Genomic DNA, 24,561 nt, shown 5'->3' on the forward strand with positions numbered 1-24,561 from the left:
AAAAATGAGATTGGGTTATTCATTAAACATTAACAACTTATTGACTGACACCATGGTTCATACCTGTGTGGTATTTTGTTGTAAAAGAACATTGTGGATGTACTTGCAAGTGACACTTGTTATTTTCCATTTCATAACATATTTTGTATATTAGATCAGTAATTTCTTACCTCGCAGCATATGTAGTACAAAAAATTCTTGATTACATGTCTGCATAAAAAATTCTCGATTACATGTGTATGCATAACAAAAATCTCTCAATTACATGTATATGCATAACAATTTCTCAATTACATGTATATGCATGACGAAAAATTTCTCAATTACATGTATATGCATAACAATTTCTCAATTACATGTATATGCATAACAATTTCTCAATTACATGTATATGCATGACGAAAAATTTCTCAATTACATGTATATGCATAACAATTTCTCAATTACATGTATATGCATAACAATTTCTCAATTACATGTATATGCATACAAATTACTCAATTACATGTATATGCATAAAAATTTCTCGATTACATGTCTATGCATAACAAAAATCTATCAATTACATGTATATGCATAATAAAAAACTTATTACAAGTCTATGCATGACAAAAATTTCTTGATTACATGTATATGCATACCTAAAATTTCTTGATTACATGCATATGCATGACAAAAAATTCTCGATTAAAAATTTCTCAATTACATGTACATGCATGACAACATTTCTTGATTACATGTCTGCCTGACAGATTTCTCAATTAGGTGTATATGCATAATAAAAAATTCTTGATTACATGTATATCAGATGCATAATAAAAAACTGATTACAAGTCTATGCATGACAAAAATTTCTTGACTACGTATATATGCATACCAAAAATTTCCCAATTACATGGATACGCATAACAAAGTACAATACTATGACTTGTACTCATATCTTATCCAAATTAATGCTCATCCAAGAACCACATAACCATTTAAAACCCAAATTGAAACTGAAAATGCTCCCATATATGTGTAACACCAGTTTAGAAAATGATATTTTTGTAATGGGTTGGTAAAAAATGAATTTTTTATACCCATACCCTCATTGTCCTGTGTACAAGATTTCATTGAAATCCATCCAGTGGTATTGAGATGTACACAGACAGTCATACGTACACACATAGATAGACAGACAGACAGACATTGGTATAATATTAGCTTCCTCTACTGGAGCTAAAACAACTTGAATATAAAATATATGTATAGACATATATCACTTGATTGGTATGCGCCACACAAGTATCTAATATAATATGTTTCGAAACATCATCAAGGCTGCTATATTCAGTTTTTTTTTAAAACTTTCATTGTGCCAACTTTTTTTCAATTAGTACTTACTTTTTCATACTCTCTCATTTGTATGGTACACATAACATGGTGAAAATCAACTGTAAATTAGATATTGTATGTCGAAACCCCACTGTGGAATGTCTACGTATATGATAAGATGACTAATACTAGAAAACAAAAGATATAAAAATAAAGACAAAATGAGGGAGCAATTTTGATGGCTATATCGAAAACCAAGAAGTCATTTAGGGTTGAGATCAATAATTCAATGGAGGATAAAAACCTAAATTTCTTTAGTCCGGCCTCAGACATCCCATAACCCACCACAACCCATCCTTCCACAATGTAAACCAAAATTGACAATTGAATCAGACAGCACAAATTCAATTTCAAATCAGTATGTAGTAGTCTGTAGTGCTATGAATGCTGAGCCAGTATGTTAGTGAGTTTGTTAGTTAGTTAGTTTGTTGACACTATTGTATTTTCGTGACATGCATTACTAAGCTCATGGTGAAAATTCTTCCATTTCTCAATTTGCCAATTTAGGAGTATACAACAGATCGTTTCGTAGGATGAGAACTAAAATGGCTTAAAACACCCACCTCCCCATTCCAAAGTAAAATAATTTGGTCTTTTATCCTACATTGAACTATTGATCTTGCCCCTTATCAAACAAAGCATAGCAATGTTTGATTTTGTTTTTAAAAAAACATTGTCATAAAGAAGATGGTGTTTACATAATCAAGGTAATTCTTAGTTAGTAATAAAATATCTGGTATGTAACAATTATCATTTAGCCAGGTGAAATACTAGTGACCTAAAGGGTCTTGCCATTACTTGTCCTGAACGAGTCATGACAAACCCATTATTACTGTGTGTCACATGTATTTGCTGGCTGAATGAACACAAACATTAAGAGCACGATTATTACATAACGATTATCTCTGCACTAGTCTAGCATAATAGTATATGAACAATCGGGAAAAATACTGCCAATTTTGACGATTTTGATTCATATTTCGAGTACCCCAGAATCAATGATGGAAATGCCAGGATATGCTTCCCGTATTTTCAGTTCAACTGCATACAAATTGTTTGCTAGTGTATAACATATGATAACTATATTTCTTTATTGACGGCATCATGTTCGCAATAAACATTGTCAATACCATCCCTTCCTTCGTTTGTCAATTCCGCAAGGTTAATGGACGCTGTGCTTGTGATTTCCAGCTGCTTAATAAATCGCCGTTTAGATCGTCGTTTAATACACCAGACAATTGCGGTGAGGAAACCTATCAACAAAAGGAAATGTTATATATATATATATATATATATATATATATATATATATATATATATATATATATATATATATATATATTTGTGTGTGTGTGTGTGTGTGTGTGTGTGTGTGTGTGTGTGTGTGTATATATATATATTATATATATATATACACACACACACACACACACACACACATATATATATATATATATATATATATATATATATATATATATATATATATATATATATATATATATATATATATATATATATATATATATATATATATGACTCACGCACCAAGGACATGCAATAGTTTTAATAATTCCTAACAATGGACCCTGTGGTATACATAATGGTGGAAAATAAAAAATGCACAGTAACAATACTATGTATTTATCAATCATCCTGGGTTTACATGTTTGTCAAACTTTGTGACCAGTAGACTGACGATGAGTGCTCGTGATAGGTAAGAAAGGACTCAATAACCAATCAGTTGCAGGACAAAGTGCTACGAGCACTTCGTTTGTTTTGTGGGGTTTTGGCGGCTTGGAGGGTGCGGGGATTGCTAAATCTCGCACTTTGCTCCTCAACTGTTCGTTTTCGACCCCTTATATACCTTGCTGAGTATGACTTCTATTTCAAGAAGAAAAATGTAAGAATCAAAGTTTTACTTGCCTGTAGCTACAACAAGACTAACACTTATTACTGCGTAATGCCAAGCACTGAGCACAGAGCCTTCTTTCGTCACCTGCAAGGTAAATCATTGTAAGACGCTAGTGCAACAGGAAACCATACTGTTTTCAAATATCAAAACTAATGTGCTTACAAAAATTACATGTATTATTCATTTTAACCAACTTGGGATAATTGACGATTTCCTTGGCGTTCCCAGGATGATGGTAGATCATAGACCCTCCACCCACTTGGTGGAGGGTCTATGGGTAGATAATAACTTTAATTCTAGTGAATCTTATCGATTCAAAATTAAAATAACAATTTCAATCAACCCACTTTTCAAATACTTACTCCCTTCACTATTCATATTGGTTGTCAAGTTCATTGATTTTAAAACTCAACTAAAGGAGTTTTTTAATTTAATAATTAAACTGTGATTATATTTTGATGTTATTAAAAACATAAGGCAGTGGTGGGTGGGGTAGGAGCGGGAAGGGTGTCTCTTAGAATGCAGGACATTTTCAATATACAACCAAACTAATTGCTGTTATAGCTTAGACATACACACCTTATCAGCAGGTACCTCCGTCTGTTCCAATGGTGGAGTAGTCACATCCAATACTTCAACACCTGCCAAAGCGTTTAAACAAATTCAGTTGAGTCTAAGCTAAAAGTGGTCCCCATTTAAGAAATAAAAACAACTTAAAAGAAGTTAAGGTACTTTGCTACATTTTTTAAAATATATGTTTAATAGTCTCATAAAATAAATTGCTGGATTCAGAAGTTAGAATAACGATCCTTGTAACATGTAAAAAAAATAGTCATCGGTTCTATACTCCTGATAAAATGCCCAGTTTAACTGGAAATGTATAATTCTTAAGAATATGTGCTGATTGTAATCATGAATATTGCACCATGCATGTTATGACTTGGATTTTCACTTCTTTTCCAATTTGGCTTCCCATAAGAAAGTCCATCGACTCACTTCTTTAGCTAGCGAGTTTCGTTGTATATTATATGGCTAAAGGGAAATTCAGTAATAGTAGTACATACATGATTCAATATCACTGGCTCCAGTTGTCAAAGTTGTATGACCAGATGGACATAACTGGCAAGAAGTCTTGCCTATCTCTGGTTGATACGATCCGATTGGACATGGTTGACATACATCCGTCATTCCCTTTCGATTTTGGTGATGGCCCAATTTACACTCACCTAATTTGGAGAATAAATAAATTGGTCATGTGTGAAGGTGTAGACAATAGTAATGAAATTGGCTCAAGTATTGATTCACAAGATAATAGAATGTCATAAGTGAAGGATATACAATGATGAGGCGCGTGAGCTGTGGTGATGGCTTGATGATATTCATTACAACTGCATTCCCATCTCTTATTTTCACATATAAACCCACTTCACACTCAAATCGAGTCACATTGATCGGTTGTCAGGGGTAACGTATAGTAAAGAAATATAGCTACATGTACACAAACTCAATATCTTCGAGGGTTCAACTGAATTGAATACTTTCTGCCAATAATATTTTATTATAGAAAAGACTGGTGTCACACATACACAAGAGAACACTTGAACTGGGTTTTAAAACATCCATAATAGTATGCATTCACGACAGTGCCAGATATAGGTTAATTCTCATTAAACATGCTGCTAACCCCAGCACTTAATAGTATGTTTATCTGTTTAAAGGTATATACCAATCATCTAATTTAAAAGTAACCGCGGGAAACGCTTTCCATGTTTTGGAAGGGTAGGAACCATGCTCACATAAATGTTTGAGTTCACTTGTAAGGGATATTTGTATGTTTGTAGATATATATATGAATGGGTGCAATTCAGATACAAATAATGTGACTGTGGTATACACATTTGATGAATAATAAATTCTTTCGTTATAAAATGGAATAATATTTTTCCACTGAATTAAACTTACCACATATGAAGAATTCGATTTCGTCAATTCCAAAACCATCTGGACATCTAGCGCCTCTCCCTTCATTCTCAAATGTACCACTCGTAATGGTTGTAACAATGTCATTCATTTCAAACAACACTTTCTCCTTGTAGGATGCATCCAACAGAATCAATATCAGGTTGTCTAGGTCATCTTCTGCTAACTTGTAAGAGGAATGACGTTTTGCCCGTGAACCAACTGTCTCATCTGTGTAGTTGTAGCCTTTGACAATGACTCTTACTTTTCCTTTTACATCATCTGATTTGACAGAAATATTCGACTCTTTCACCTGGATTCGCTCAGAGGATACAAATAACAGTTTTGCTAAACTCTGTTGTACTTTATCCGGAATACTTTGGTCTATATCAGTAAAGACAGTACTATCATCTTCGTTTGTTTCGATTGTTGGGACTATAGATTTGTAGAATCCAAACAGGACCTGTTGAATTGGAACAGCGACTGCAATTCTCAGTACAGTGAGCTGGGCAACATTAGATATGGCATAACCTACGTTGTTGCTGGCAATGCATTTATACCACCCACTATCCTCAGGTCTCGGCTTATTCATAAATAGTTTGAGTGGCCCTTTCGTTTTGTTGCGAAATGCAACCATGTTGGGAGAGAAGTGCCATGTAATGATAGGTTTAGGCCAACCAGTTACATTACAAACAAAATTAAGCCAATGTTCTGCTCCTTCGAGGACAACTTTGTGTTCCAGATCGTGTAAGACTTTGGGGACTTCATGCACATCCACAAATACCTCCTGTGATGTTACATTCACGACATGATTACCCGCTTTGCATTGGAACCAGCCCCTATCTTTGCTGTTGACATTAGTCAGTCGTAGTTCATTACTTTCCATACCATTAAGGAGGATGACCTGGCCATCTTTATACCAGAAATAGTCTGGTTTCGGATCTCCGGATGCCTCACACACCAGTGTTAAATCATCATCTTTCAATACCGTTTTGTTTGAGGGATGGCGAATTATTTTGGGAACGGTAGCACAGAATATCTTTAAATCTTTCGTATCCTGCAGGGCCTGTAGAACCACAGAAGTGACATCAATCGCATCGTCAATTCTGAGGGTGTCATTCCAAAGAACGGCAATGAATAAGTCTCTAGCATTCTTAATAAGACCCTGCATAGTATCCACATGGGGGATATCTACATACTCATACAGGTCATGCAATTCACTAAATGACACAATGACACAATCATAAAAGGAAACACACTTGTCTCTGTCGAACCAGTCTCTTGTTACGTTTTCCATCGACTCTCGCCAAGGCCCCAGTACTTGGAAGTCTGCAGATATCGCCATTTCTTCTAGGCTAGCTTCTTTGCTTGCTTGAATAGCTGCAAGTGTCTCATTGATGACCGGATTATCAGTAACATTTATGTTTGATACCTCGATTTCAATTTCTTCTTCGGTCAGGTTGTAATTTACATAGGCTTCAGTCATATTGATGTCTGAAGTATTAAAATTGGTGTTTGTAATATTACCCGTCATTTCATTTATAGCATCGATGACACTGGATGCATTATCCCTAGAGTTTCTAGATTCAAGGGCAACATCATACAGCCGCTCCATGGCTAAGCCGAGGAAATCTGAAAGCTGTGTAAATATTTTACAGTTTTCCTCAAATAAAGTTATTCGGAGCTGGTTTCGTTCGTCCTCTGTTAAAGCCGATTTGTTGTTGGCCTTCATAAATTCTTGCTCCAAACTATCAATCACTATGGTTTTGTTTTCATCATCAACCATATTGTCATCTACATATGAGGGATTGTAATCTTCACTGATGTAATCTTGTAAATCCTCTTCAATGGATCGTTTCTTCTTGGATGGAATCAGAAACTTGGCCATTTCCTTGATTATTTCCCAGGCCACTTTTGCAATACTCGCAACAATATCCTTAAAATTGACAACTACTTTAATTTCTCTCATGCCAAGCCGAAACAGGTCAACTTCTATACCAACTTCAAAGGCAAATACATCAGCTGTTGAGATAGCAACGTCGAACCAAGCTCTCCTCATATCAACTAAAGAACCAAGGCCGTATCTCACAATGAAATTAAAGACCTCAACCGCAGCTGCAATCGTCAATTTTAGCACCTCAAGGGCAAGTTTTGCTGCCTCCAGGACAACATTTACTGCACCTAGGGCAACTTTGGCAAGATCAAGTGCCAACTTTACTACCTCAAGGATGACTCTCGATTTGTCAACAACAATTTCTGCTGCCTTGACAACAAGTTTTGCGGCGTCAAGTGCAGTTATCGCAAGGGTGACTACACCTTCCGCGATCTTCAGAAGTAAAAAGGCAAGACCACGGATAACATAACAGAGAACATTTGCAATCACACATATGGGATCCGGAAAACGTATCATACATTTTGTAAGCGAACAACATGGGTATGGAAACCACCCTGCTTTACATATTTTACATTTAATTCCAGGAATACAAAATGATTTACATTTTCTTATTTTGCATAGTTGGTCGATGTCTCTTTGCTTTTGTCTTAGCCATTCACGGGCCTCCTCGAATTCTCGTTTTGCCCCTTCTATTTTGTCCTGTGCCCTCTGCAAGGCAGCTACGGCATTGTCAAAGGCAACATGACCCTTATCAACATCAGCTTTTTTACTTTCAAGCCACTCCTGTGCTCGGTTAACATTTCGTTGAACCTTCGATATTTCATCTTGGGCATCACTCAATCGTTCTTTGGCTTCATTACCAATTCTTGACGCTGCTTGTGTCAAAGCATCTGTCATTCTCAATGGAAGAGAGGCCGCTCCAAAACCAAATTCGCCATGAATGCTCCATTTCTGTTCTTCAGTTGGCACCAAAAGAGTGGCCTGCGCATATAAGGTTGCATAACAAACTCCCCAAATGCTGCCATCAACTTGGAAATGTAACAGCTCTGAGCCAATGAACAGATTCGCTTCTGTTGATATACCCAGCACATTAACATAACATTGAAATTGAAAAAGAAACTTATGACTGTCTACAGCCAAAGCAAATCCCGCCCCTATACCTTTTTCCACATGTACAAGTGGCCCATGAAATGAACCAAGTTCGATAACAGCAAGTCCCCTGATTGACTTTACACCTTCGAAGGAATCGAATACACCGGGAAATCTACTGCATTGCCCAATATGGTCAGAATACACCATTTCTATCTCTACGGCTGCTGAAAACCAATTGAACAATCGAAGTTCAGTTCTAAACTTTAAACCAAAGCCAGAGAAGTCTTTTGTTAAGCTTAGTAGTTGGGTGACATATCCATGTAAGATGTTGTCTATGGCAGCCCTGACATCACTGTAGTACTTCAATATAGCTTCCAGGAGGTAGCTATTATGTTCCTTCACTTGTCCAGTCAATGTTTCAAACCTGTTCGAGATTTCATTGATTTCGTCGTCGATATTAAGTATTTTCTGTTTTATTGATGTCAGAGTATTTGGAGTTTCTTCTTTGGACAACGACAAATGGGCATTCATAACTCCTTCGTACAGATCACCCATCTTAGTTATTACTGTCTCTATAACATTGGTGACAAAGCCATCTAGCGAGTCTCTCAACAAATACAAGTAGATCTGTGTTGCGTTCTTAAGTTCACCAACTCTAGAAAGCAAGTCATGAATCTCAAGTAACATGTTATCTTTTGGGAGCCGTGAAAGTTCATCAGAGATGTCGTAGTTTATGAAAAGGTGGGCTTCAACTCCAGCAGTGAGAGGGAAAAGTGTACCCAGCACTGTGTCACCGAACACATTTGCATGCAACCAAACGTGTGCAAATAGACCTGGTGGATCTGCAGTTACTCCACACCATTCTCTACCAAAGCCTGTAAATATAATGAATACAAATTCAGAGTTACAAATAGACAAATTACCACTTTATTAAATACATCACACGTTTTTAATAACCTCATAATTTATAGATTTTCCAAATAACAAATATCAATGATTTCATTTGTCTTTAAAAGGGAACGCCACTCAAGGAAATAAAGGTATTTTTATTATAAACTCTTGGTTCTGGAGAGTCATTTCATGATTTCATATCACATACATTTTGCCTGATTGCCAAGAAACCCCAAATTGACACTATTTCATTTCTATTGTTCTCATACTGCGCCAATTCAGCAGACATACATATTTATTAGAAGCACAGTGAATATTCATGACTCCTGAGTGCTTACTACATTTAGTTAAGAAATTATGAAATGTTCAATATGAAGTGGGTTGTACTTGTTGAATGTAGCTGTTATCAAACATGTCTGATCATTCAACCCGAATACTATGATTTTGACATTCATTCATTTATTATTGTTATAACGGAACACCTGGTCTATAAACCTTTCATTCAAAACGCTCAGCTATATTAGCAGAATATCTATAACCAAATATAAGATTTATAAATGAAAATAAAATTCATTATCATCTCACCTCCTAAGGAGAGATATGCTGATGCACCTCCTCTTAACAATCCATCGATTGTGATGTCCATTGGTTGACCAAACACTTTGAAACTTAACTGCATGTCTATCTTACTCTCAAAGACTATCATTGCATCCCATCTCGTCACAAAGATATGGGTCAAAACCTGTGTCAACGAAGAAAAAACATGTTTTATGGTTATACTCCAATACTATACTATACTATACTATACTATACTATACTATACTATACTATACTATACTATACATGTACTATACTATACTATACTATACTATATGTATGTATGTATGTATGTATGTATGTATGTAAGCGTGTATGTATGTATGTATGTATGTATGTATGTATGTATGTATGTATTTATTCCTATGTTATGCAGAAGTATAGCAACATTTAATGATGTAGAGTTTGATACTATTCAAGGAAAGATATACAAGAAAGAATGGGATTACAAGAAGGAAATTAGGAGAAGACAATGTTCTAGGAATTGTTTATGACTTACCCCATTCAATTCGTCAACAGAGAGCATGACCATTAGGTTACCGTTTAACGAAAACTTCACTGCATCTTCACCACTGTCGGCGAGATCATTGTTTGACACGGCGATCCTTGTCCAGATGTTAAACCCTGAAGGTTGGGCATACGAAAACATGTGGTTCCCATTCCAAAATTCAATCTCTCTGACATCAGATTCGAGTCTCCGATTGAATGATAGCCCTACACCGATGAATTCCAGTTCGAAACTTTTATTTGACATTATTCTGACAAAGTCCAGTTCACTCAAAGCATCTCGAGAACCAGGAGGAAACATTATTATTGTAGTTCCAGGAAAGTCTTCACATACTGAAGTAAGGAGGCAAAAAGTTCTCCCCTGCAGGGGTCTAGGCAGTGTGACTGCATTTCCCAGAACAGAAAATCGGGTCTTACTTTTGAAGAGGAAGGCAGAGTAAACATCGTCGTCAAACACAGGCGCACCACGACAAGCTTCGACTTGATCAATTTCACGTCCAAGCAATAGTTCGGAAGTTACACCGCTCATAGATATATATTCATGAGCAGTATCACTCACTTTTAACCAATTAGGTAGGTTTGCAGCAATATTTTGAAGGAAATCATTAACGAAAGAATTTGATGTAGTCAACTCCCGAATCTCGAACATCGACAAGGCAATCTCATCACATGCCAAATTACTGCTCCCAGTACTAATATCCCTCCCCATGCTTTGAAGGATGGTTGAGGGTAAGGCCATTAGTGCAAACGAATCTCTGTTTTCTATCAGCTGAATTCCGTTTAGCGATATTGGAAGCGAGATCTCGTGTACGTTAACAAAAACAATACCAAGTGTAAAATGGATATTTGGATTATTGATCATTTCGTACCATTTAGATGTTGATGATAAGGCTAAAGACAAACCATTGATTCCCTTGCAGTTTATAATTAGAAGGTTTTCGAAATAACAGCCTCTTGGCAAAATAAAGTCTGGAATGTTGAGTTTCCTAAACGTGTTCCATACGTCAACCCATTCTTTCTGCAATGGGGAAAAGTCAGCCGCGCTTGGACCTGATAGTACAAAATCAGTGTTTAATATACCTGACGTTTTAGGGGTCACAGCGAAAACAGCTGATTGCATTGGCTTGATTATTGACACTTGTGGCGGATCGAAAATTGCATCATTAGAATTTGGCGTTATCACTAAACTTTTATCCGGTTTAGCATGAACAACAACTTCGGTAGCTTGACCTATCTTCAATTGGTGGTCCTCCGATATTGTAATGATTCCAATATCACAAAACAATCCTCCATAGCCAGTACCAGTGCAGTTGCAAGAAGAGTTCGCTGGATTAATAGGATCGCCCTGGACCACCCCACCATGAAGACAGTAACTTGGCAAACAAGAACTCTCTGATGGATCGGAAAGGTAAACAACGACATAAAAACATTAAGATTACTATGTAAACTACTTTTGAAGATTACATTTAGAACCTGTCGTGGAACTTTCCATTTTTTGCTCCGAAGGGCAACATAAGTGAAGCCATGACTGTGAAACAACTGTGTACAAATAGCACAATATCCAAACCAGATTTAAACAATACCTTCGGTAAAAAAAGGGTAGTCTTATGATAAAATTGTTTATAAATTAAAAAAAAAATACAAATCCTTATCCAAATCCATATGGCCACTGAAAATTCCACATAATGTGATGCACACATTGATAATAAATTGTATGAGTGCCTAATTAATGATTTTCTGTAATTGGGAATATATTAAGTATAAAAACTTCAGATTTCTTATAGTTTGGCATAGCTATTTGCCAAGGAAGGAGTACATCATGTATGATAGCTATTACTATGAATTTTGCATTCCAACAATTATTATGTGTAGGAACAAAAACCTAAACACTTTGCCAAGTACGGAAGGCATTCAGTTTAAATCTGATAGCTCTGAAGGTAAATATTGACTTTTCACTAAATATGGCTGCCATTTTGGCCTAACTTACAATTGAAACAAAGTGACCAATACGATACACGTATGTCATCTTTGTGTCAAGTTTGAATGTGGCATGTCTGATCAGTAAATGATTTATTACATATGACCAGATGGCGCTCATTGTAGAAGTTCTCCCTTTGGGAGACAAAACCATATATGACCAGTGATGGTCCACATTTAATTTATAACAATGTGTGTTATTGAATACTGGCGACCATGGAATGAAATTACCAGCTGTGTGGATGGACGGATGGACGGACGGGCAGACAGACAGACAGACAGACAGACCCATGCCTCCCCTTATGGAAGGTAAAAATGCTAGAACTGGTCATTTACATAAACTTGTACTTACCAACACAGGTAAAACCGTCATCAGCTAGTCTATAATCCGAAGTACAAGTACATCTATAACTACCGATTGTGTTTTCACATACTTGACTACAGCGATCTGTTGCACTGTGGCATTCGTTGAAATCTGTGCCGTAAATGGACAAATCGGAAAAAAATAAACGATTGTGTATGCACAGCCGCTCATGTTTGAAAACCATTCCGATCCCATGAGGTTTTTAAATTAGTTTAACCGATGTGGTTTCCTCTTCAAGAATCACCAAAACTTTGCATACATACATACATACATACATACATACATACATACATACATACATACATACATACATACATACATACATACATAGACAGACAGACAGACAGACAGACAGACAGACAGACAGACAGACAGACAGACAGACAGACAGACAGACAGACAGACTTCAACATCATTTACATTATCAAGGGTGGAGGGAGATATTTGAGGTACCTGTACAGCTCGTTCCATCACCTTGCAACTCATATCCTAGCTGACAAATGCATGTATCTACTCCAGATACTTTAGAACACAGGTGATCGCAATCGAGTGATCCACCACTACATTCAGATATATCTAATATAGATAAATGACCAGAAAACCTTTGATTACATTTTGATATTGTTAATTCAACACGATTTGCTTATCTTTGCTGTTTAGGGGAAACACACATTATGCCCCAAGATGTATATAGAAAGAGTCGAGTATGCATTTACATTAACTAACATTCGTGTAATTTTATATGAATATGTTATTTTCAATTGCAATATTTTTAAATTAGTGCTGACCTTGACATTGTAGACCTGTAGAATTCAACCCTGGAGTATTTTCACACGAGCAATAAAAACTGCCTACAGTGTTCGTACAAAGATGTTCGCAGCCTCCATTTTCATTCATACATTCATTGACATCTAGAAAATTATGGAAATAAGTTATATACGTTTGTGAGTGTAATCTTTGCTGCATATTCAAAAGGTATTTGTAGTATTGTACTTATTGATGTATACTTCACTATCACTTGCACTTGACCGAACATAAACCTTAAGCCAGAAAAAATTATGTTTAACTAGCATTCTAGCTCGATCATTAGGTGGGCTTACTGATAGTAAACATTTGGGTGGTGGTGGGAGGGAGACACGTCCAGTGGAAAATGATCACATATGGGGCCATTTCGAGGCATAACATATCAAACCATACACATAAACTAATTTAAAGCCTTGCTGTTTTATTGAATTGAAGCATTCCAATATGTCCAATATATATTATCTGATTAAGAAGTGTACACTGTTTTGACATGGAAACCTGGTAAACCACTCCTGAATGTTAATTTTGTTCCAAAAATCATAAATATAGAGCAAAATGTTCAAGCTCCTCTTTAAGAATATCAGAAGTTTGATGGCCCCATTGATTTACTCCTCATTGCCGCCACCCTGCCATAAATTTTCATGGGTAGTATAGAGACGGGAATCAAATAATGAGACAATTAAATCACATACTAAAGACTTTGAATCATCTGCTAAAACCCTGTACACCAGTTTTCTCTGAATTTCCAAATAGACGGCAACCATCGAAGGGAAGGGGGGGGGGTGACTGGTACTCGTGCATATATGGTGTCAACTGAACTAAACCCCTGGGTAGACCATTTCAAGGGGGGAGCTTCATTGCTTAACATATTGGGTGTGTGAAGTTGGCTCCCGTTTCTGTTTCCTTATTCATTTCCTTATTCGCTATTTGGCTGTTGTGCCTATATTTCTCTACTGTGAAGTTGTTAGCTCACAGGATGTCGACAAAATCTGCAACAGCTCACACCAAACACGAGGGAGTGAAACCCTGTCACTTGATTCAGTTGTAAGGGGTGTTAACCTTGTTAAACCATTGTCCATTTCTCCATAGACCCTACACCAAGGGTTGGTGTAGGGTCTATGATTTCTCTCGATCTTTTGTTTACCATTCGACGCCATCTTGTATTCTAATCATGTTATTCTCTTTTCTGACGCCTGGTGGCGCACCAACATTCATATCACACACCCAGTTGCCTACCTTATTCATTTCCCTATTCGGTTTCATAGGAAACTACATATTTCCTGTGGATTTATGACACTCTCATATCAAATCTACCTATAATTACCCCCCAATCAATTGATTATAATGATCTATGTACTATTTCCTTATTCGGTTCCCGTCTCCATATTCATTTCCTTATTCTGTTCCCATTTCCTTATTCATTTCCTTATTTGGTTTCATAGAAAACTACATATTTTCCGTGGATTTATGACACTCTCATATCAAATGTACCTGTAATTACCCCCCAATCAATTTATCATAATGATCTATGTACCCAGTTTTACAGTTTTCCTTTCCTGAATGAAGAAACATGTGGAATAAAACCAATATTATGGTCACACACACCCTAGTATAGTACTGCAGTAATCTTGTAATATCTGCATGATTTATAGAAATTAAAAAAAACCCTCACCTCTACAAGCTTTATCATCTTTTAGTTCAAATCCCTCATTGCAGGAACACTGATGTCCACCGATAGTGTTACTACAGACATGGTCACAGTAGCCATTGCAATCAATACATTCGTTAATATCTGATAAAAGACATAAGAAAGGACAATAAATGCAATAAATAGTAATTAATCAAACTATTAAATAGTTAATCCTGTTAATCAAGTCTAAGATAATCAAATGATGAAAGGTGAAGAATATGGCTAGCTCTAATCGGCGAAACAGCAAAATGGCGAAATAAATAGAATGAAGGAAAAATCCAATTGATGGCAAATGTATGTGTATTTCAGTAACACGTTGACGAAGTTGACCTCAATCGTTTGCTTTGTGGATATCTTGAATCTTGCAACCTGCGGAATTCAATAGTTTTGCTCTCTGACAGTCTTATTACAACAACGGGACTGTGCTCTATTCAACGATATGATTTCAGTCCAGAGAAGCAGTCAGCTCAGATCCTTACTTTGCGTGCACAGGAATTCAACGCATTGTGTAAGTACGGTTTAATAACACCCATATCAACATATCAACAGCCATACTTACCAAGGCAAGATATTCCGTCTTCAGCCATAGTAAACCCATCATTACATAAACATACATAGGATCCAATAGTGCTAATACAAATATGAGCACAGTTGTGATTTTCACACTCGTCCTTCACTGATAGCAAACAAAGTGAAGAAATGCAAACAAATATGAGGGTTGCTAGAATGTGGTTATATTTCTTTACAAGTAAAAACTTTCATTGGCAATATACACAAGTTCGTAAGATGGGTACCAAAAATGCAGCGATAAAAGGTATATCATATATTTTAAAAAGGCATTGCATCATAACACTTGTATGGTCCTCATTGCTTTAATCACTGATTCCTAAGTTTGCCACCCATTCGGCAGGTAGACCTGTGAATCTATTTAGATCCTTAGGTTGAGAGGCATAAGCTTAAAAAAAATGAGTTGGCTTCTCACCACCTTGAGGAAAGAAAGTACACATCAGGATAAATTCATGTTACCAGTTGGCATGTTAGCTCAGCTGGTTAGAGCACTCTGACTAATGTTTAGGGTTCAATTCCTACATGTGTCACTTTTCTTTCATCATTTATAACAAATTCAAATGACTGTATATTATATATTATGTATGAGATGTCGTATGACTACCAAGGTGTTGTCCATGACAAAAATAGACGACAGACAGACAGACAGACAGACAGACAGACAGACAGACAGACAGACAGACAGACAGACAGACAGACAGACAGACAGACGGACACACAGAGAGACATTCGCTTTTTAATACATCCCTTACCCTTACGGGAGGTAAGAATCATCAATTATGCAAAAAAGCATTAATTATACAAGCCACTCCCACCACAAAACGATAAATACAGTGACTGCAATGCACTCACACCTTTCATTATAAAGTGCAGCCATTCTACATTACATTTTTATTGTAAAACTTAGCTTAATATCCAACTGAGCAATTAATTGACATGGGGGTTTGAAATGTCTTTCTGTACTGTCGTACCTTTGTGTAATCATTATCTGTGTCAAGGTCAATTGAATTCGGTTCAGTGCTGGCTATATACCCTTATTGCAAAAGTTCATTAAATATGCACAATTAATTGACTCGATAACTTTGCTCTGTCAATATCTTTAGCAAATTTCATAAAATTTGGTGCAGTCTTTCTTGGTATAGACCCTAATTGCCAAAGTTGGTTGATTATGCAAAGGAGCAATTAATTGACAACACTAAATTTCATTAAGAACTATCATATCTCTGTATGATCAATATCTGTGGCAAGTTTCATCAAATTTGATAAAGCCCTTCTGGACGTACAACCTGAGTTACAAACATTCATATAAATATGTAAATTAGCCCTTAGACACAAGTTAACGACTTTTAGTGCTTCTTTATCTTTGTATGATCCTTAGACATAGCAAGTTTTATTGAATTTAGTGCAGCCATTCTGCATGTATAGCCACATTTATAAAATCATTAATTATGCAAATTAATTATTCGAGCCACTCCTACCAAAAACTAATTAGTGCTAAGTTACAGCCTGACAATGCCAAATACTAAATTGCAGAACATTTGCTTCAGTACCTTTTGAGATATCAGTGGACCAGACAGACAGACAGACAGACAGACAGACAGACAGACAGACAGACAGACAGACAGACAGACAGACAGACATTGCCATAACATCAGCTCCCATACGGGAGCTAAAAATGATTTAGACCACAATATATTGAAACATTACAGCCAAGTATCCAATCTGCCTTTTCTATCGAAAATTCTAGGACTTACAAAGGCAAGAACGACGGTCACTATCCATCAGGAATCCATCTCTACATGAGCATGTGTAACTCCCAACTGTATTGTAACAAAGTTGGTCGCAGCTATGTTGTCCTGTTGTACACTCATCCAGATCTGATATACAAGATATTGATCAAATCAATTAAAATCTTTGATAATATAGAGAAATAATAATTGATAACAAAACTAAATATCCACAGAGGAAAATAGTAGTTAAGATAAATTTTAAGATGAATAGTTAAGATAAATTGTTGTATTATTCACACAAATTGTCGTAACACAATGAAGATTCGATGTAAGATAGATAAGTTAAATTTTATACTTACCAAGGCACAAATGTCTATTGAAAGTATCAGCGGTATACCCAGTATTACAGGAACATTTGTATGTGCCATTAAGATTAGTACACAGTTGTTCACAAGCACCATTCTGTATTAGACATTCGTTTATATCTATAATAATGAAATACAAAAAATATTTCAGTATCAAATAAATATTGACATTGCTTTGATTGGTAATCATTCATGTTTGTATATATGTATGTATGTAGGTATGTATGTATGTAGGTATGTATGTATGTATGTATGTATGTATGTATGTATGTATGTATGTATGTATGTATGTATGTATGTATGTATGCATGTATATATGTATGTATGTATGTATGTATGTATGTATGTATGTATGTATAGATGTATGTATGAGTGTGTGTATGTATGTATTCATGTATGTATGTATGTATGTATGTATGTATGTATGTATGTATGTATGTATGTATGTATGTATGTATGTATGTATGTATGCATGCATGCATGTATGTATGAGTGTATGTATGTATGTATGTATGTATGTATGTATGTATGTATGTATGTATGTATGTATGTGTGTATGTATGCGTGCGTGTTTGTTTGTTTGTGTGTGTGTGTGCGTGTATGTGTGTGTATATGTATGTATGTATGTATGTATGTATGTATGTATGTATGTATGTATGTATGTATGTATGTATACAGAAAGCAGACAGTAAAAAGACACAGAAGAATTGTTGAAGTGATTAAAATTTAAACATAAACGTCTCACGCATATGACCATTCACTTTTGCAGCCATTCCCCCATGTTCCCATGGCGAGAGAAAATGGTTACCTTCACAGTTACTGCCAGTACCGTCATCAATAAATCCTGCCCCACATACACATGAGTGTCCACCTTCTTCATTGATGCATAACCTGGGACAGCCACCGTTGTCAATGAGACATTCATTGGTATCTATGCAAAACATAACCGAAATGTATGAGATTGTTAGTTGATATATACCTCTCGCTGTCTCGTGGTTTACATGAGGTTTTTAACGTTACAGAAATGCCCATGTTTGGTGGACAAAAACTAATCGACATAAATGTCAGATGGACTCACACTTCACCAGACTAGATGACCGATCAATAGTTACATATCTACTGGGTTTATATTCTTAAGCTTGTGAGTTTTTCCGCATTCACAACTGGTGAAAAGTGAAGTGAAACTTGCAATGAATACTTAAACAATAATGTACGCCCTCCCAGCCCATAATGGACGAAAGCAAACTTTGAACGACATAATGGGCGAGGCAACAGTGGAAATGACAATCATAAGTAACAACATACATTTCGAAAAAATACCTTACGGACATAAGCTTGTATTGTTATGCTCGTTCCGGGGCCGCGATGCCCAATAACGGAGTACATTATCAGTAATAATGTACAGCGATGACGTCACAAAATTCACTGGAATTGGTAATGCTATAATATAATACCTAATAATACTATGCTTGTTATATGACATGACTTACATTATTCTTGAAATCAAGTTTGTATTTTAGTTATGATATAATCACATCAATAGACCGTATTAATATTGACGAATTCATCATGATAAATTGTCTGTTAACCAGAAAATGCGATTTGGAAGACATCCTAATCACTTTTTATCACTCTTTAGTGTAAGTTGCCACTATTTATGACTATGATAATGTAACACTGAGTCAACTGTTGTAAAGGCTAGACACACTACTTTTGGACATTCCTGGGAAATTTGAATACAGGAAAGTTTGATTTGAATTTCACTGAAGTCAGTATTTCAACATTAATTGTAATTAATAACCAGGGTATTTCACAGCTTGATATATATTTTACTAGTATCAAAACGGCATACTTCCTATTGCAAGGTTACCTTCAAAGAGTAAACCATTCCAGGCAGGGGATTTCTATGTTTTATCAGTTGTTATCAGTTTCATTGATCCATTATCTGTAAATTGCAAATAGTTCTAGAGATTGAAACAATTAAGTTACACTCGACTAAGTGAATAGGCAACACAAGTTGTCCCATCGCCTAAATTAACGAAACAAATCTGTGATGTTCGAATAGGTACCTTCACAACTCTTTCCGTCAATACCAATTTCATAGCCTTCTTCACAACTGCAGTAAAAACTACCAATCGTGTTTGTACAGTTATACTCACAATCTGCCTTACCACTGTCACATTCGTTGATATCTGTGACAAAAAAGGGCAAAAAGCGAGAGACGTGGTTTATAGTACTTCACTGTCGACCAAATGGTTCAGAAACCCTTGCATTCTTTCTGAGACAAATTCTCAATGTATGAGTCTTCTCTGTTTTGTATGCTGAGATGTTACTTATTTGATAACCTGATCTGTTGGCCACATTTTATAAACATTTTAAGCATCATAATTATATAAAATTCCATAAAGGTACACTTAAAAACTGCATAATCACACCCCAAAACAATTGCAAGCCATCGTTATCCAGCAAAAAATCGACCAATCACAGCTTTTATTTACACAACGATACTCAACATCGAATATGCCACTAATTCATAGATGCCGCCATCTTTACAATAAGGCAACAAATGCACATTGAGTAGTTAATGAAAGCAAAGTGTGTTAACAATTTGGAGTTCTGCTACTGTAACCATACACAGCTTGTAAAGCTTCAATTTCAAGCAGAAAGAACAACTATAGTGAAATGAAAAATTATTCAAGATAAGGAATTACCTTTACAATTGACAAGACTTTCGTCCAGTTCATATCCGATATTACATCCACAATAAAAACTACCGTAAGCATTATTACATTGCTGATGACAACCCCCATTGCTATAATTGCATTCGTCAATATCTGTCAAGAAAGAAGTGTAAAGGAGAGAGAGAGAGAGAGAGACAGACAGACAGACAGACAGACAGACAGACAGACAGACAGACAGACAGACAGAGAAACAAACGTGAATTCATTGTATCAATATTTCTGATTTGAAGTTAACTTTAAGTTTTCAATACAAAAAGTAAATTAATATAAATCAGACCACCAAACTCGTTTTTCAAAACAATTATGGGATGTCAGACATATACAATGTTATCATTTTATCGCATGTGAAATGTCCAGTTGCAAAGTAATAAACATTGTCTTTCACAAATGTATTTGTTATTACGAAATAATTTTGTGCGAATTCACGGAGAAGGTAAAATTATGTTGAGAGCAGAATACTATTACCTTGGCAATAGCTACCATCATATGTCAACTCATATCCAGGGTCACAGTCACAGTAATAACTTCCCACAGTGTTGACACAATGTTGATGACAACCTCCATTGTTTATCTCACATTCGTTGATATCTGTTCAAAGAATAAAAAGCACCAATAGTTAATTCCATTTGTATAATCTAAATATATGTGTGTGTGTGTGTGTGTGTGTGTGTGTGTGTGTGTGTGTGTGTGTGTGTGTGTGTGTGTCAGTTGGTTTCCAAATGCCCCCATGAGAATAAATTCTACTCGCCAACCACATCAAAAAACTAATAACCTCCTAATTACTTAGATTAAATCCATAATTCTCTAATAATATTGCTTTGAGCAATGTTCTCTCCAGTGAGACACACGTTTGTTTGTTTGTTTGTTTGTTTGTTTGTTTGTTTGTTTGTTTGTTTGTTTGTTTGTTTGTTTGTGTGTAATTATATATGACAGTTGAATAAGATATTGACTAACTATCAAATATTGTTAATCTTGCAACTAACTCATTAAAACTAAAAGCTATGTCATCAAGCTTGACAAGACATGGACGCTTTGATCGATGTATGCACTAACATGTATCTAATTTGAAACTTGCACTCTTAAGATATAGTTTAATTAGTGAAACGCCTTAATTGTGCAAATCGATAATTAATATTCACAAGGTATTACCAAAATGTAACCAGTTTTTGCCTTAATGATAAGAAAGATGTAGCAAGTTTCATTATAATTGATGCTGTAGGGTTATTTGATATCGTGTTGACAGACAGACAGACAGACAAGACATACATACATACATACATACATACATACATACATACATACATACAGACAGACAGACAGACAGACAGACAGACAGACAGACAGACAGACAGACAGACACATACATAACCTCTTTTTACAGAAGATACATGTAAAAATGTTTGATTTACTGTAATGTAAACAAATTTTCTGCATTGGAAGGCATACTTCTAACGCCAACGTGCTATATAATATGGTTTTTGCAATTTGCTGAAATATATCATAACAATAAATTTTCATAACACGCATTGAAAAGAATTGACCCAAATGCACTACAGCAGAAAATGGACATTATTGACTATACATGATCCTAGATATTGATATACGAGACCGGTATAAAACAAGGTCAGTCTGACTTGACTGCATTTCTTTGATAATGTGAATGCTTATAGGCACTGACATAGTTACTGTATCACAATAAACAAAACATTCCGTAGGGGCTAATAATAGTTTACGATACCTGAACAGCTCCTCTCATCCGCGTCCAATGAGAACCCAGTGTTGCAAGAACAGTCAAATCCACCTATTTTGTCATGACACGAATGTTGACATCCTGCATTGGCATCCTCACATTCATTTGCATCTACAGGTATAGTGAAATAAACCAGAAAACATGTTCAATAGGAGTTAATGGTTTAGTTCAACTCATTCTATACTAAAAATGTTCCAAACAACTAGAGTGATGAAAATGGAAACAATATTTTACTAACCATTATTACAAGTTGATCCATCATAGCCAGGAAGACATTCACAGTGATTTGGACTAGTACATGTCCCACCGTTTGCGCATCCGTAGTCACATATAGCTACAAATAGATGAAATAATTGTGTTTATGACGAGTGAATGAGTCTTCATTAAGAATATACAAGAGTAGTCAACAATGAACTTGTATCCGAGAATCAGTTTAAACAGATTCATTTAAATATATTTACCAAATTTAAACTGAATGCCTCTTGTAAGGGCAAAGCCATAGATAGTTTGTCCTACACTGTTGGAATACGAAATTGCGAGCTCTAGATAATATACACGACGGGCTCCTTAATTGGAAGTTTAATTATATGAAAATATATGAAATGTAGACCTTGCATAGGTAACATATTGTCTAATTATCGAAATATCATTAATTATGCAAATGAACGACTAAAGTTATAACAAGCTTTAAAGGACACATCATGACATGCACGTCAATGTATATTATAGTAAATTATCTTAAAGATATTAACTAATTATCAAAAATGATTATTATGCAAATTAATCTCACTATGAAAAACTACATAAAAAACTACATCAAACACGTGTTGATTTATTATGGTTGATGTATGTACCAAGTTAAATTAAATTTGAAGTTTGCATTAAGATAATTGAGAGCCTAAGTACCGAAAATCATTAATTATGCACATTACTCATTAAAACTAAAAACTATGCCAACAGACTTTATAGGTTATGTGTACATTGTTATGGTTGATATATGTACCAAATTATATGAAATTTGAAGCTAGCATTCTGTTGATATGGCTTTATTACGAAATATCATTAAATATGCAAATTACTCAATAAAACTTACAATGCTAACATACTTTACAAGATATGTGTGCTTATTATGGTTGATGTATGTACCGAATGTTGTGGAAATTGAAGTGTGATATAGCCTAATTACGACAAAAAATTGATGATGCAAATTAATCTTTAAAACGACATGCTACATGAACAAACTATATACGACATGGGCGCTTTGTATGCAAATGGCTAATCACTGTTCATTGGATGTTTACCAAAATATATTCAGTTCTTGTGATTGGCACACGGAAGATTTGTAGCAGGTTTCATTAGAATCTATGAAGTAGTTTTTGAGATATCATGTCCACACACACACACACACACACACACACACACACACACACACACACACACACACACGCGCGCGCGCGCACATACACACACAGCATAACATAATGTCCCCTTACGGAAGGTAAAAATATGATTGATCATAAACGCAAGTCAGGTTAACGTTATTCATGGGTTTAGTTAAATTTAAACAAATTACTAGGCCACGGACAGTTCAAGTGCATCAAACAAGTAACATGTTCCAATAAGTACATCCCATAAAGGGAGGTTATGTTAATGGAATTCCTAATCTAAGTGAGTTTAACTAGACCTAAGGCGTAAACACACTCGATGTGCACCTTTGGTGCAATGTAAACTTTAGTCGCCTTATAATACCAGATGGTCTAGCACCTAGACTACACTTAAACGTGCCAAGTTAACGTAAAACAATGTCGAATCCAATTTTACCCATGGTACATGATCCAGATATTTCCATCCAACCAGGACAGCATACTTCGCTTGGGTAATAAATAGATCTGTATGCGGTATTGTAACGTGTTTCGTATGTTGACCTGGTGAAAATAAACGAATAATAATTAATACGCGAATTTATTATCTATAAATTAATCATTAGATGAAGAATTGACTTGACTTTATAATACATGTGTAGTATATATATGACAATTCAGCAATGAAGAAGAGGTGTTTCTAAAAAGTTCAAACCAAAATAGCAGTTTAGCAATATAATCGAGCCTAATATATGTGGGTGGGTGGGTGAGTGGGTGGGTGGGTGGGCGGGCGGGCGGACGGACGGACGGACGGACGGACGGACGGACGGACGGACAGACAGACAGACAGACAGACAGACAGACAGACAGACAGACAGACAGACAGACAGACAGACAGACAGACAGACAGACAGACAGGTAGGTAGGTAGGTAGGTAGGTAGGTAGGTAGGTAGGTAGGTAGATTACACTTTATTAATCC

General features: G+C 35.7%; 1 protein-coding gene and 1 long non-coding RNA gene across 2 annotated transcripts; both read right to left on the reverse strand.

Moving 5' to 3' along the window:
* Nucleotides 1-859: 859 nt before the first annotated feature.
* On the reverse strand, nucleotides 860-7,310 carry LOC144447115 (uncharacterized). Its single transcript, XM_078137021.1, has 5 exons — nucleotides 5,255-7,310; nucleotides 4,357-4,518; nucleotides 3,872-3,933; nucleotides 3,304-3,376; nucleotides 860-2,630 (listed from the first exon to the last, which is right to left on the reverse strand). Exons 1-5 carry the CDS (start codon nucleotides 7,308-7,310, stop codon nucleotides 2,458-2,460), a joined length of 2,526 nt encoding a protein of 841 aa, XP_077993147.1. The 3' UTR covers nucleotides 860-2,457.
* Nucleotides 7,311-22,314: 15,004 nt separating this feature from the next.
* On the reverse strand, nucleotides 22,315-24,065 carry LOC144447320 (uncharacterized). The gene is made up of 3 exons (XR_013482014.1): nucleotides 24,042-24,065; nucleotides 22,459-22,554; nucleotides 22,315-22,331 (listed from the first exon to the last, which is right to left on the reverse strand). It is a non-coding gene; the product is annotated as an uncharacterized LOC144447320 (long non-coding RNA).
* Nucleotides 24,066-24,561: the final 496 nt, after the last annotated feature.

The sequence above is a fragment of the Glandiceps talaboti genome, chromosome 16, assembly GCF_964340395.1.
Source record: "Glandiceps talaboti chromosome 16, keGlaTala1.1, whole genome shotgun sequence".
In the NCBI taxonomy this organism is placed as follows: domain Eukaryota; kingdom Metazoa; phylum Hemichordata; class Enteropneusta; family Spengelidae; genus Glandiceps; species Glandiceps talaboti.